At 36.1% G+C, this 16575-nt stretch overlaps 1 protein-coding gene across 1 annotated transcript; it reads right to left on the bottom strand.

The window, feature by feature from the left end:
* Positions 1–767: 767 nt before the first annotated feature.
* Positions 768–6980, bottom strand: LOC138901893 (uncharacterized). Its single transcript, XM_070189691.1, has 4 exons — positions 6861–6980; positions 4468–4492; positions 1300–1581; positions 768–1258 (listed from the first exon to the last, which is right to left on the bottom strand). Exons 1-4 carry the CDS (start codon positions 6978–6980, stop codon positions 768–770), a joined length of 918 nt encoding a protein of 305 aa, XP_070045792.1.
* Between the last annotated feature and the right edge of the window lie 9595 nt (positions 6981–16575).

Raw genomic sequence — 16575 nt, 5'->3', positions numbered from 1 at the left:
CCTTGACAATGTCAAAGAAACCTTCTTGGTTCACCCAACAATTCAGAAATCTGAAGCACTTAATTTGATATTGGTTGTCATTCCGATTTTTCATAAGAAGAGGCCTATGATCGGGACCAGTCCTAGCTAGGTGCCTAATGGATCACCTTTGAAAACTTGATCCCACAAGTCATTAACAAAAACTTTGTCGAGCCTTTTCTATATTCTTTTACCAGGCCTTCTATTATTACACCAAGTACAGTTAGAACCACTATACCCAATATCAATAACTCCACAATTGTCCATATTGTTTGAAACTCCAAACTTCTATGCATTCTGTGTGGCCTACCCCCTAGTTTGTTATTAGGATCCAAGATAACATTAACCCCCCCCCCCCCCCCCATGCACCAAGGGACATCCACAACCAGATTGCCATGTTCTAGAGCATACCAAAGGTCCTTTCTATCATAAGACCTACATTTAGCATATACAACAGTAATGCAAATGTCTTACTTTCCAATAACTTTGTACATTATGATAGTAATATATTGGTCACTGTCTGTGATGATTTTAGTGTGGTTGTAAGCATTCCAAAAACACCAAATTTGACAATTTTTGTTGAAACAACAATGTTGATAGCCAAGGAATCTTTGTAGCCATATACTTTTTCCTTAGTACTAAAGGGTTCAAAGATGGCCACAAATTGAGTATTGTTAATATCAATCAATTTCTTCATCTTGTGAATGGCTTTTTTGGATCTAATGCCCCTAATAATCCAGAAAAGAGCATTAATCATCAGAACAATTAGGGGCGGTATCCTCCTTTTGGCTCCTTCTCATTGAAGGTTGAGTCTTGTTTCTGTGCCTTTTGCCACTTTTTCTGGTTTCACTTCTTCCTCTTCTTGTCATATGTTGTTTTTCTTCATTGTGATTTTGAGAGTCAATGTCCTCATTTCTCACCCCCTTTTGATAGTAAGAGTGTTCAACCATTTGAAGATTGTCAGTATTATCTTCTACCAACTTAGAGTTGTCTCCATCTTCCTTGTTCCCGTATAGATCCACAACCAACTGCAATCCAGGCTGGTTTCTTATTTTAGTAGGAATGGTAGATGAGTTAGAGTCACAAAAGTATTGTTCAAGATTATCTTTTTCCTCTATCCTTCCTTCCTGATTGTTATTCTTCCTGGGGTTGTTCTGAGCTAGTTGCTCCTCTTTTGTGTTAAGATCATCCTTCTTAGTTATGCTATAATTGTTGTTGAGATCAATGTCACCGCCTTGATCTAGGTGTTGGACTTTGCCATCATTAACAGGCTAAAAATACTCTCCTCTATTGCCTGCTTAGAGTGATCATTCTGCTTGGCAATAGAGGCTGTTGTTTCTTTCCTTTTGATGCTGCTCTGAACAGGTTTGAAGAGCACTTTCTTTTTCTTTTTCGACATCTTTTTGGTCTTTTTCCTCTTGTTCTTCTTCTTGCTAACCTTCAGGTCTTTAGTAGTATCGGGTTTAGTTTCCTCACTATTCTCTTTTTGCTGATTTTGATCACTTTCCAAGCTTAGAGAGTTGTGATTCTCCCTGTTATCATTGACATCTTGTTTGCTTGCTTCTATCACACTTTCCAATTGTATTTATTTATCCAAACTATTGATCACCTTCTTCCTTTTGTTCTGTTTTCTTCTTTTCAAGAACCCTGCAGTTAATCATATAGTGGCCTATCTTTCTACAATGCTTACAATATTTAGGAACCCCTCCATACTCCAATTTTTGCGTGTAGCCCTTGAAAAGAGATTCCTCATATTCTTGACCAACAAAACACTCTGTGGCAGAGGTTTAAGTAGATCGGCTTCGACTCAAATTTTGGCCGTACTTGGTCTTGTTCACCCTATCGTAGCAGCATCAAGGGCTAATGGAGTACCAACTGAGCTCAAAAGTTGCTTTATATAGTGCCAATCATGCATATGGAAGGGTAAACTTGAAAGTAGCACCCATGCAGGGGAAACTGGTAAACCTTCTTCTGGTTTGAAGTCTGGAGACTATTTTTGCAATCACATCTGCATCCCATCGATTTTAATAACCCGACTGAACCAAACAGTTTTCCAATCATCCTCATTAAACAGGTCAATAAAAATATTATGGTTATCAAAAACCCAAATTCTAACTGACCCCTTTAGAAAAATAATTTCTTTGAATCTAGACCTAATTCGGTCAATTTGCGGGCGAGGTCTAAAAAACCTACCCACAATAGTGAACTTACACGATTCAACCATGATACCATAGCAGGCATACCATTATGGGTTGTCTGTCTTGCTATCACTTTCTTTCTCTTAACGGAAGGAATTCAGAGATGAACTTGATGGAGATGTAATCATGTTAGCATAAGAGTTTTTCCCTAGAAGATTCTCGTTCGATTTTGGGGGCGGATTACTCAATTTTCTTTTCGGATAAACCGTTAAAATGTTAAGAATTTTTACATTTATACTTTTATCTCTATGTATATAAAGTACTACTTGAAACACTAAATCCCTTATTTCTCAATTCAACACTAGCAGCAATTATCTCCCTCAATAGTCACCTCTTCAAAGTTCAAATATGGATTTGGTCATACATGGATTACATGTCACATGGACTTTTCTATGAGATAAGAAGGAGATTTGTTTGTGCATTAGTTAACTAACATGTTTTTCTCGTAGAAAATAATTTTTCTTTCAATTGTGTTGTTAATTCTTTTAGCATATCTTTATTACTTGACCCAAAAACAGTTCTAGAATAAAACTATTGAATTTATATTTTATGAGGTCACTAGAAATCGGTTCGAATCAAAACTTAATCGAATGAATCGCAGGATTAAACTAAATGAGCAATAAATAAAGTCATTAAATAGACAACCAAAAGAAAGAATGATTTTATTGAGCTTCGTTATGAGCTAAAGTGCTTGCAAAGTAAAGATCGATTGCCATGCAAGAAATACAATAGCCTTTAGTAATGAGTAAGTTTGGTCGTCTCTAAATGAATTACAAACGAGGGAAGTGGAGGTATCTATAGCCTGGGTCTGACATTCACATGCTCATTCCCACTTCAGTATGTCGCTCTGGGTGGTTAGCAATCAGCGAGATACTTGCCGGTTGTGGGAGAAGTATCTAGCGTATAGTGGATGTAAGTGGATCCCTAATATCTTAGAGTCAGTTGAAGGCCAAGTCAGACCCCGAGTTGTTGCTTCATCAATGGATCCCCATAACTGACTTTAGAGTGATTCACCAAGTCATTGTTCCCGCCTCCCCCAGAAAAGAGTTACGCACTACTAGAAATACAGACTTTTCCCACGGAAGAATTGGTGAAAAATTTATGTGAAATTTCAATATTCCCACGATATTCCCAGAGGAGATGCTCAGTGGGAATATGGCTGGTGGGAAAATAGTTTCCCAGGACATTCGTGGGTAATTCCCAGGGAGTTTCTCACTGAGGGCTTCACGAGAATTTGGTGGGATCACATAGTGTAGTTTCCCACGAACGTCATTGGTAAAGTAAGATAATATAATGATTTAATTTTTTTAAGTTTCCCACTGAATCTGTGGGATGTATTAAAAATACTTTAGATATTTCTTTTTATTTTTCACATGGAGGCAGTGGGAAATATTCATAACCTGAAAATAAGCATATGAACATTCCCATGAAAATCAGTGGAAAATATTAAAATTCTGGAAACAATATGCACAAAATTCCCACGGAGTCGGTGGAAAGTCCGTGGGAAATCTGAAAAATATTTTTATGGCCAAATTTATTTTTAGAACTACACCACCTACCAAACAGAAAAGTGCAACCAACAATACAAGAATAAATACAATTAAGCATTCAAATACCAAATTCAACATGCAATCCAATTCATTTCATAAACAACACCTTATTCAATCCATTTCATAAACAATATCCAACTAAATAGAAAGTAGAACAAAAACTCAAAAAATCTTGCATTCAATATTCAACATCCAGCTACCATCCAAGACAAACTAATAAAAGAAACTAGTCCTTAGTTATCATCAGATGCTGGAGAACAGGGCACATCAAATGCACCAGATGCTAAGAGTGGGTTTATATGAGACTTGAGACTTTTAACATCACTAGTGACAAGTATTCCATAATTATCATCAATCGATTGATTTTGAATGAACTCCTCTAAGCTTAGTTTGAAAGTATCTTGTAAAACAAATATAATTATTATAAAAGTAAACTTTATTAAAGAAAATTTATGCGTATCTTTATTTCTCAAACTTTAAAGTGAAACACATAGAAAGATAAAAAGCTTAGCAGTCTGGCTGGACTTAATCATTTTAATATGTTTCAAAAATATCTAATGTATCAAACTTACTCACATATAGACAATGTATCAATACTTCTAATGGGAAAAAAATACTACACCATCTCTTTTGTAAAAATCAATACACATAATACAACTAATAGGCACCACTGGCATCGGCTTTCAATTAGATTCTATCACCTTCAACTTCTAAATAACCAAGCACCTATAAACAAAGAAAATCAAATGAAAATGTTAAGCTAAGACAATATTTCAAATGATAAAATCATTTTCAAATAGACACATTCAAACACCTAATAAAATAAGCCATGAACTCATTAATTTTCCCTCTTTAATTCTGAAAATTATTAGTAAGTACTCTTTTTCTTTTTCTTTTTTTTTTCCCTGAAAAACAACAATCACCTAAAGTTCATGAAATTGTACTCATATTTTGAGCCGTCCATGATATACAAGAATGCAGTAGTTGCACACATACAACATAACTAATTTGATGTCCTTTCTAATTAAAGAACAAAATATTCTCAAAATTTACAAAGTAATTACTTAGAATCTTCTTGCAGTGTATAAAATTAGCCATCCAAAGAATATAATCGTCAAACCCCATAAAAGGGGAAAACTAACAAGACAGATAAAATAGAAAGAGTGCATTGCGTTGTACCCGGCAACCTAAGGACATAATCCATCCAATTACGTACAGGATTGCGGTCCTAGCAGGATTATGCTTGCATTGTTAAATCTGTAGCTATTTTTAAATAAAGACTACATTATTTTACAGATCTCACAGAATAAAATATTCCTCATTTTGACATGGGCAACTTAAAAATATTTTTAATTTCTCCATGTTTGTGAAGAAAACCTGTAAATACATAGCACCAATCCATATAAAAAAATAAATTTGAAAAATAGACCAAACTAACAAGAATAAACCAACTAAATATTATCTTTTAACAAATTTATTTTTTCAAACCTAGGATTTGAAATAGCAGAAAATACCTAAGTTTCGAAAAATCAAAATTAAAAAAGGAGTGGGTGAGTGAGAGAGAGAGAGAGAGAGAGAGTTACCTGAAAATTGAGTGAGGTGAAGAATTCGTCGCTGGAGTGGAGAGACAGAGGGAAAAATACGAAATAGACTTAGAGAAAACTAAAAAGTTATGTGAATAATAATAAACTTTTCCACTACTAAAATTTTTCGTTCACACAGAATCTGTGGCACTACTAAAAAATAGCAAATTTGCTGCCGTCAAATCAGTTGAAAATCGTATTTTTCGACGGATTTCCGACTGAAAAGTATCAGTCGCAAAACACGTGATCGCAATATATTTGCGACATAATCAGTCCAAATTTTGCGACGGATTCAGTCGCAAATTGAATAATACGGGACATTTAATTTTAAGCAATTTGCGACCAAATCAGTCACTACTTTTGCGACTGATTCAGTCGCTGACCAGAAATAAAATAAACAAATACAAATATAAAGTTGCAACCGATTTCGTCAGAAAATTTAAAAACAAAATTAGTTTTTAATTAATTATTCCGACTGAAACAATCGTAAATATTGAATTTAAAATTCCAGAAATTCTCTATGTGCAACTGATTCAGTCGTAAATCTTAATTAAATTTTGTTAGAAATTTTCAATTTGCGACTAAATTAGTCGCAAATCTGGATAATTCATGGTGAAATTTGCGACTGATTCAGTTGCAAATCTAGGCAATTTTAAGAAGAATCATGCTGTATTTCTAATTACACCAACTGTCAAATAAAACAGCCAACCAAACAATTAACCAAAAACCTAATATAACAATCCAAAAATCTAATATAACAATCCCAAATCCAATATTTACTACAAAACGAACAATATCATTTATAACAATTCAACCAAGTAATCAAACAACCAACTATCAAACTTGTCTCTAACTTCAACTCTAAAACATTCAAATAGCCTATTCAGAATCAGTCTCCTCCTCAGACTCAGAGTACTCCATTGCAGCTCCTTTCTTGCCTTTTGTTTTCACAATTTTTGGATCAAAGCCTGAGTTGCTTGAAATTCTTGCGACATTTGGTCCACTTTTTGATGCATAGATTCCATATCTTCTTAGAAAACCGATGCCCCACTGAATAATGCTGCTGGTGAACGACTGGAGGATGGTTGTACCCCAATCCCATAGACTCGACCTTTATTTAATATTTTCACGCGAAATAAAAGAAAAGAAAGTAAAAGAAGTAAGAAAACAAACAAGCAATTTTCAAATTAATACCAAAATATATAATTACATAATATTTATACCTTTATTCACGCCACCGACCACTTGTGTCCAAATTGCAGTCATATCCTTGGGGGCTGGCTGAGTTCCTTTAGGCTGAGTTTATCGCCATGCATTAAGATCAATATGATACTTATCCTGAAATAAAAATAATACATGTTATATATATAAAATAAACCAAGAAGGAAAAATAATATAGTTTTGGTGTTGGGATCATACAAATGTCTCTGAAGCACGCGGTTCGATCCATCCTTCCAGTTGTGTGTAACACCATAACCAGATATCTTATTAGCCAAGGGATACTATGTTACCTTAGGCAGATCCCTAACTCTGTTCCAAATCTCTTCTGGAGACAAGACAGATGGTGGCTCATCATAATCAGTTTTGTTATTCATAAACGCACTAGTATTTCTCCTGAACTCATGATCCATTTGCAAGAAGCGACGATGGCAGTCAAACTATGTGTTCTTACCTCCATGTTTAAGTGTGAATGCCTTTTTATCTTCGATACAAATCGGGCAAGCTAACTTTCCGGCAGTTGACCACCTGGACATCATTCCATAAGCAAGAAAATCATTTACAGTCCACATCAAAGCAGCACACAATCTGAAGTTTTGCTTAATGATACATCATTTGTTTCCGCACCTTGATGTCAAAATAACTTCAACTCATCAATCAAAGGTTGCATATAAATATCAATCAACCTTTTTGGATTGCGTGGACCTGGAACAATACAAGTTAGAAACAAATATGGACTTGTCATACATAACTCAGGTGGAAGATTATACGGCGTAACAAACACCAGCCAACATGAATATGGTGCAGTAGAGACTGCAAATGGAGTGAATCTATCACCGCATAATCCCAACCTAATCATTTGGTTCAGATTGAGCTCCCGGGAACATCTCAAAGGCATCCATCATCATGTCATTGAATCTAGAATTTTTGACATTATTATCCACTACGGGACTACCCTCCTTTCCACCAAAAGAATTATGAAAATCACCATCATTTACGCTATCAATATTCTCCCCATGAGCAGTCCATACATAATAATTTTCCATAAATCCCTTTTTAAAAAGATGACATGTAACAATATCTTCTCCCAATAACTTAACACACTTGCATTTCACACAAGGGCATCTGATCGTTCCTTCAATGCGAAAATCATCAAGTGCCCATGCTTTAGCAATAAATCCAGCAACACCTTCTTTAAATCCATCCCTTAACCTCACACGATTAGGATATTTCCTATTATACATCCACCTACGATGCACAGATGCCATCTACACAAATAAAAAAAACTTGAAATTTTAAGATATTTAAAATTATTTAGTTTATTTAAAGTAATTAATAGGTTACGCCAATTCGAAGGTTCAGTTTTTTAAAGTATTATATTCTTTTAAATTAAAATTTATTAACACTCAAAATCTTATATTTATCCTTATTCTATGTTATATAAATCTTTCAAAATATAAATTAAATTTAAATAGCTTCTTATATGTTCATAAAGACCACACATGGCCAATAATTTGCCAAATCTACAAATTCCTTTTAATGTAGCAATTATTAAGTTTTAAATTTAATATTAGTTGTAATGACCCGGCCGGTCGTTTTGACTGTATTTTCCCTGATCTCCTATTTACTATTTTATCCGTATCTGTTTCTACTTATGTGACTTGCCGAGAGGTCTTATTTTTGGTTTCAGAGTGTTTTAGGAGACTTAGTCCCTAAAATGGAAGCTTAAGTCTCAGGATTTTGACCGTAGTCGGAAGTGTGTGAAGACGACTTCGGAATGGAGTTTCGTTGGTTTTGTTTACTCCGTTGGGTGATTTTGACTTAGGAGTGTATCCAGACTGTGAATTTGAGGTTTGTAGCTAATTTAGTCTTGAAATGACGAAAGTCAAATTTTTGGAAAGTTTGACATGGGGGTTGACTTTTTGATATTGGGGTTGGATTTCGATTCCAGAAGTTTGAATAGGTCTGTAATGTGGAATATGACTTGTGTGCAAAGTTTGAGGTCAATTGGACGTGGTTTGGTAGGTTTCAGTGTCGCTTGTGGAATTTGGAACTTTAGAAGTTCATTAGACTTGAATCCGGGTGTAATCCGTATTTTTAACGTTGTTTGATATGATTTGAGGACTCGACTAAGTTCGTATGATGTTATAGGACTAGTTGGTATGTTGGGTTGAGGTCCTGGGAGCCTCGGGTGTGTTTCGGATGCTTAACGGGTTGAAATTGGACTTAGGCAAATTGCTGAAGCGTTGAGGCTTATGGTATAATCGCACATGCGGTGGGTGGACGCAAGTGCGAGAACGCACGTGCATTAGGCCAAGAGAAAAAGCGGGAATTGAGGAGATGGCCAGGGGAAAAAGCGGGAATTGAACCCGCAGATGCACTTGAGGTTCCGCAAATGCGGAGAGTGAGATGGAGGGGAGGATCGCAGAAGCGGACCTTTGTCCGCAGGTGCGACCAATTGCTCACAAATGCAGACCCAGTCCCTTTAGTCATTTCTGCAGCTGCGAGGGAAATTCCGCAGATGCGGCATCGCAGGTACGACAGTGGGTCCGCAGATGCGGAAGAACTGGGCAGAAAATGGGATTTCGAGGGTTTGATTCTCATTTCGATTTTGGGACTTTGAGAGTTCAGTGTGAGACGATATTTTGAGGTTTCTTCAAGAATATTATTGGGTAAGTGATTCTAACTCAGATTGGACTATATTTCATGAATCTATTGCTACTTTCGTCATCTAATTAGGCATTTGAGTTGTAAATTTGGGGAAATATGGTAGAAACTTCATAGGCTAAAATTTTGAGTTTTGGAAGGTGATTTGAGGTTAGATTCGAGTAATTCTTGTATGGTTGGACTCGTGAGTAGATGGGTGTTCATATTTTGTGACTTTTATCGGATTTCGAGACGTGGGACTGGGGGCCGGGTTTTAGCCTATATTAATTTAATCGTACTGCTTGTGGTTAGATTCGGGGCGTGTGGAGATTGATTCGAGGGGAAAAGGCATTGCAGAGTAGGATTTTTGAGTGGCTTGAGGTAAGTAACAGTTTTAAATCTTGTCTTGAGCGTATGAAACCCCGAATTATGCGATATGTGATTGATTTGGAGGTGACGCACATGCTAGGTGACGGGCTTGTGGGCGTGCACCGTAGGAATTGTGACTTAGTCCATTTCGTGGAACTATAAAGTTGGATAGCTTGTTGTTAGCTATATGCTCTCTCTGTGTTATAGAAATTTGACTGCAAATCATGTTAAAAATCATGCTTAGGCTACGTAATGGCACAGTTGGGACCCGCAGAGGTTGCGTATTTGTTGAATTATTTGCTAATTGCTATCTTGTACTCAGTCATGGTTTTACTTGCGCATCATATCTCAGTCTCTTCTTTATTCTTGTTGATACACTATGTTATTTTTGTTAGGCTGATCTTTATGATTTCTGAGAGCCCGAGAGACTAGAGAGGTTGGTAACTGAGTTAGGGCCTGAGTGCTGAGTTGTGAGCTGTAGGTATATTTATGGATCGGGTTTTTACGCCGCAATGAGCCTGAGGGTTGTATGATACGGATCGGGTTACACGCCGCAACGAGCCTTAGGGTTGTATATATATATGGATCGGGTTGCCCGACGCAACGAGCCTTATGACTATTTATATATAATGGGATCGGGCTGCACGCCGCAACGATATAGTGCTTGGGCTGAAGTAGCCCCTCCGGAGTCTGTACACCCCCAGTGAGTGCAGGTACCTATTGAGTGTGAGTACTGAGGGCTGAGAGCCGAGTGATTGAGCTATTGTGACGAGTTGAGTGACTGTTGCCCTGAGAGGTTGTACTTGCTTTTTCATTTGTTGATGCACTTAGTTGCTATTTGTCATTGTCGTAAAATTTCGGAATGATTCTTTATCCGGATTTACCTGCACTTTAACTGTATAAAACTGAATTGATTTGAACTGCCGGATTTGAAAGCATGTATATTCTTTGCTGGAATTATTAAAAATGAACTGTATTTGTATAGCTCGTCACTACCTTCTCAGTTCCTTATTTATTTTTGTTACTTGCTGAGTTGGTTGTACTCATGTTACACCCTGCGCTTCATGTGCAGATTCGGGTGTGTTTGATCACGGAGGTCATTGCGTTCGTGCGCGATCGAGTACCGGAGATTACGAGGTAGCTGCTGGCATCCGTAGACCTTGTCTCTCATTCTATATTTTTTTTCTGTATTGATACTTAGACACTGTTTTTATTATACTGGATATCTAGATGCTCATGACTTAGTGACACCCCGATGTCATGTTATGTTTCTGCACTTATATTTTTTTTTGGGGGATTTACCCCCGTTTTTCATGCCTATTATCAAGATAGGCGCCATCACGACGGGTTAGGTTTTGGGTCGTGACATTAGTCCATTTAATAAATTAGGAAGCGATAATAAGCTTAACTTCTTATACTTAAAAGTAAGGCTTTAAATTATAACTAATTAATACAATTCTAAATTATTCTTTACTAACGTTAACAATTCCACATATACATGAACTTCAAAATTGTTAAAATCACATATAGGTACTAACCGCAATTTCAAAAGTGAATTTAGTTTCAAGCTTAAATATTATTACATCTATGGCAATTCTAAATAAACATCTATGAAAACTCTAAATTAATATCAAATTTAATTCAATTAGAGAACTAAAAAGTATCTAAAACCTAGAGGCAAGATTTCTAATGTAAATTCTCGAAATGTGATTTTCTATGGATTCCTAATGTGATTTTCAACAAAAAATTTAGATTCCTAAATAAATTCTAAAATATTATAGTCTTCTATAACAAGATGGGAACAATGGGAGGGGAGGTTGGGTAAAATGAAGGGGTGAGGGAAGGGGGCAGATATTGGGGAAGAAGAGGGAAGAAGTCACTTACCTTTTCCGGCGAGCAGCGGGCTGGGGGGTCTGGGCTCTCAATGGAGGAAAGAGAGAGAAGAAAGAATGAAAAGAGAAGAAGAAAGAGATGGGGGCGGGACTGGGGGTTTTAAAAAGGATCTGCGAATGATTCCGTTGCAAAACTAGCGACCGTTTCAGTCGCAACTTTAAAAAAATACTTTGACCAACGTTTAAAAAATATTGCGACCGAAATGGACGAAAATGGTCAAATAAAATCGTTTGACTTTAAGTTTTCGACTGAATTCGTCGTAATGTTTTATCCCGAATCTTTGCGCCAAACGTTGCGACTAATGTTGTCGGAAAAATAGTTGAAAGAATTTTAAAAAATATAACAAATATTATTTTTGAAAATTCGACCGAATGAGTCAGAAATTTTCAGTCGCAAATCAGCTAATTTTAGTAGTGTGGGAATATTTGAAAACATCTTTTTTTATTTTCCCTGGGAAATATTTTTAGTTTTATATAATTATTTTTTTAATGACTTTTCCGACTGGATCAGAGGGAAATAAATTACGCATATTTTTGCGCAAAAATGTTCCCCCGGATAGTCAATGGGAAGCGTTATTTTTTGTTCGTGGAAAAGAAATTTTACTTTTCCCATTGAATTTCGGTGGGAATTGCCACTAACAATTTTTCCGTGGAAAATATTATGTTTCTAGTAGTGTATCGAGTGAGAAATATTTCACGTGAGGATAGAGTTATGTCGCTTGTTTAACCCTGGGATAAAACCTATCCCAAACAATATCGTGACGCAATATAAGCTATCCATGTGTCAAAGCCAAATTTTAGTAATACAATCTTGATACACTCTCTTGTAAATATATTGCTAATACATATATTATTATTTTATTTTCTATCACCATGTAAAAGAAAACGAACTACATAAGTTACACCGGTTTAATACTCCCTATGTTTAATTCTGAAATAAAATATTGCATTAGTTATACCAAAGAATCAGATGTTATATTAATTAATTATATAAAGGTTAAATCAGAAGTGCGACCTTTTGCCTTATCCTTAACACCTGCTAAGACATATGTAGGGTTGTTCAAAATCGAACCATAACCGTTAATCAAACTACAAAATTTGCTTATTGGTATCGGGTTATCAAGGTAATAGTTGGTGAAACGATTGAAATATTATATTTAACGATTAATTTAGGGGCGGATTACTCAATTTTCTTATTGGATAAACCATTAACCCGTTAAGAATTTTTATATTTATACTTTTATCTCTATGTATATAAAGTACTACTTGAAACACTAAATCTCTAATTTCTCAATTCAACACTTGCAGCAGTTATCTCCCTCAATAGTCAGCTCTTCAAAGTTCAAACATGGATTTGGTCAGACATGGATTACGTGTCACATGGACTTGTCTATGAGATAAGAATGAGATTTGTTTGTGCATTAGTTAACTAACTTGTTTTCCTCGTAAAAAAAAATCATTCAATTGAGTTGTCAATTATTTTTATCCATACCATATACTTATTTCCTCTCCATTGTACTGGATATTGCATGTCACGTGGATTAGAATACATTATATAAATAAATTTGGACCTAAATATTTCCTTATCTCTAGTTATCTACATTTTTTTATTGTCTATTTGATTTAGTCGATAAATCGTCCGATAATTTCTAATCTAATACCAATCTGCCCGATGTCTTATTGATTAGCTAGCAAATTATTATATTTACAAATTGATAACCGATAAGCAGAAACGTTAAGCGTAAATATTTGCCCGATAAACACCCTTAGACATAGGAGTGTATATAGGTACTAGAATATATGATGGACTTTGAAGTTGTCAACGGTCTAACGTTGACCTTCAATCACATGATCCCCAAGTCATAGCCTCATAGGAGTTGAATTAGTATGAAAATGGGTGCCTTTCAATCAATTAATAAACATATAGTACATGTGATTTGATCTTTTTTTATTTCTGGTTTTCAGTTTATTGCATTATACTTTACGATTTGGTAATGCGCCATCTCAACTAAATTTTCAATATTTACGTTCATTATAATATAATCACATCAATCTGACATTCGTTGAACAGATTTAGAAGAAGTCCAAAAATAACAAATGTAGGAAAGAAAAGAAGGTTCTAAGAGCGATAATGCTTGGTATGTATGACTTGAACAAGTGAATTTTCCCATTTGATGAATACTTTCTAATAAAGCAAAAAAAAAAAAAAAAAATGAATTCCTTTTGCCCACTGAAATTTAGGGGGAAATCATTTATTCTATATGCACTTATGTAACCAATGCAATGCGTTCAGAGGCGGATTCAAGATTTAAATTCTATGAGTTTAATTTTAAGATTTTTAATATTCCCATTATATTTTTAAAATTATATCTATTATTTTTATAATTTTAATAAATTTTTACATACAAATATTTATTCCGCGTCAAAAGTTATGGGTTCAGTTGAATCCGTAGACAGCAAGCTACATCCGCCTCTGGATGCGTTCATGGTAAGGGATAAGAGGCAATTATATATACAGTTAATTAATTTGCCCACTGGAATTAATGAGTTGGGACATTCAACTATTCTCATTACTATTGCCATGATAGTACTCTGCATCATACTTTAGAAAGAAAGAAAAATACTAAAAATTTGTTCGGGACATTTTTAAAATCAGTATTGTTGGTCCAATCACATGAGTTCCTAATGATAGGGGTTAAAGTACCAAAACAGTTTTCTGTTAATCAATAATTAGAAAGATAGACACGTTACAGCAAACATCAAACTGTCCATGAACCTTACAAGAAAGGGACTAAGGGGGAAAGACCTAGTCAACGGGTAAAAATGAGGAGGATACATTGTATTAGTAAAAATACTGTCGTAACACGTGGCAAGCACAATAATCGACACGTGACAAGTATTTCCTAGTTAGCTTCGAATCGGACAGATCAACTTTGATTAAAGAACCGAAGTATCGATTCAGAAGTATATCCTGGATTGAGCTTACCATGATCAGACACTATTACTTCGGGGGAGACCATCCAGATAATTATCAGTGTCTAAAAAATACGATTTGCAAGTTCACAAAATTTCGAAATATCTGGGATTTGGCATTAATTCCTTGGTAGTTACAAATCCACCAGGCGTAACACACGGGATGAACCGATAATGCTATTGTATACGGTAAATATCGATTTCGGCCTTCATACGACTAGTCGAGATGGGAATATAATAGACCGAATAGCGTCTTCATACTATCAGGATGAGATCCGAAGCCAGGTTACAGAGCTTCCAATTTCAGGGACCGATCAATACCGACCCCGAAGTCATTACCGAGCTCGAATCCAAAATCGAACTATGATTCGAAGCGACGTTATCGAGCTTAAGAGCCAAAGACCGACCAATACCGAACCCGAATTAATACCGGATCCTGAGTCAAAATCGAGCTCAAGTCAATATCGAGCTCGATTCAATATCGAGCTCATAGACAAGAACCGTTACAACCGCACTAAGGGAGAGATCGGCGGGAATTAGGAAAAAGTTGATTTAGCATAGGGTTCCCCACTATGTATTTTTAATTATATCTAAAGTATGATCCCTCCACTATAAGAGGGATGACTATTATTTATGTAAGGGGTCAAGATCTATCAAGTCATTCATACACTGTAACTAAAATATTGTTGATACATTCTCATATTGGAAGATTATCCTTTTGAGCTTCATACATTATTTCATCTTGCTTGTTCATAAATCAACCCCCTTTCAAATTTGCTTATTCTTCATTCTTTACAGTCAATATTTGATATTTCTACTTCCCTTTTACGGTTTATATCAAGTTATACCGATTGGTCGCCCAAAAATAACGGATCAAAAGATACTATAATCGAAGAACCAATCTTCGCCATTTTAAAATCGGGGACTTAGTGCTAAGGAAAGTCACCCTCAATACCTGAAATCCAAATGAAGGAAAACTGGATCCGAACTGGGAAGGACCGTATCAGGTACTCAAAATCGTCGGAAAAGGATCCTACAAGTTCGGTGTTATAAACAGCAAACAACTACCAAGCAATTGGAACGTGTCGCACCTAAAACGATACTACTGCTAAGGTACGACCCTCCCATGCTCGTTTATATTTCGAAACTAACCCTTGCAGGAGTACGACCAGGAACATAGATGAATTATTCAACATGAAGCCTTAGGCTTAAAAGCACGTGTTGCACTCTTTTTTCTTTGGACCGGCTTTTATCCCAAATGGGTTTTTCGGCAAGATTTTTAATGAGGACCCCATTGATCGTGCTAACTTAGTACAATTCAACAGTATTTGAGGCCTCTTTACAATCAACCTAGAATACTAGGGGGCATTGCCATCGAATAAATCAAGTTCGATACAAGAAAGTTACTCCATGTCAAACAGGGTCTCAATAAGAAAAAGTGTAGGGCCAAATGGTCAAAACAAACCATGCCCACATAGTTTTTGATCGAATCCTGGCACAAAACACAAACACATGTATAATGATTTATAAAGAGAAACTTTTTCTTTACCGATATCTCATATTTTGGAAAGTTCGTTTTACTTCATGATTCAAACAGGCTTAAGGGCCGACCACGACCGAAGGAGTTTGAAAAACTTACCCCATAAATCGGGGACTGCCAACTAAAATATCAACGAGATCAAGCTCAATAAAGCCTACGGGCTATATTACTTCGAGTTCGAGCAATCACTCGCTCGATTATTAAGCCTACGGGCTACCTTACTTAGGGTTCGATCAATCACTCACTCGACAATAAAGCCTACAGGCTACATTACTTCAAGTTCGAACGATCACTCACTCGACTACTAAGCCTACGAGTCACCTTACTTTGAGTTCGAGCAATCACTCACTCGACTATAAAGCCTACAGGCTTCAGTACTTCGAGCTCGAGCAATCACTCACTCGAGTATTAAGCCTACAGGCTACCTTACTTAGAGTGCGAGCAATCACTTACTCGACTATTACTCCTACGGGCTACCTTACTTCGAGTTCGAGCAATCACTCACTCGACTATAAAGCCTACATGCTACATTACTTCGGGTTTGAGCAATCACTCACTCGACTATTAAGCTTACGGTCTACCTTACTT

Source organism: Nicotiana tomentosiformis, chromosome 11 (assembly GCF_000390325.3).
Source record: "Nicotiana tomentosiformis chromosome 11, ASM39032v3, whole genome shotgun sequence".
NCBI lineage: Eukaryota > Viridiplantae > Streptophyta > Magnoliopsida > Solanales > Solanaceae > Nicotiana > Nicotiana tomentosiformis.
The sequence above is the reverse complement of the archived record's forward strand: the minus strand, read 5'-3'. Positions and strand labels throughout refer to the sequence as shown.

Coding starts and splice junctions, on each gene's coding strand:
- LOC138901893 (XM_070189691.1), bottom strand. CDS start 6,980: ATGGATCATGAGTTCAGGAGAAATACTAGTGCGTTTATGAATAACAAA. Junction 1,582..4,467: donor TGGTTATTTAGAAGTTGAAG/GTGATAGAATCT, acceptor AAAGTGTGATAG/AAGCAAGCAAACAAGATGTC. Junction 1,259..1,299: donor TAAGCAGGCAATAGAGGAGA/GTATTTTTAGCC, acceptor TCCAACACCTAG/ATCAAGGCGGTGACATTGAT.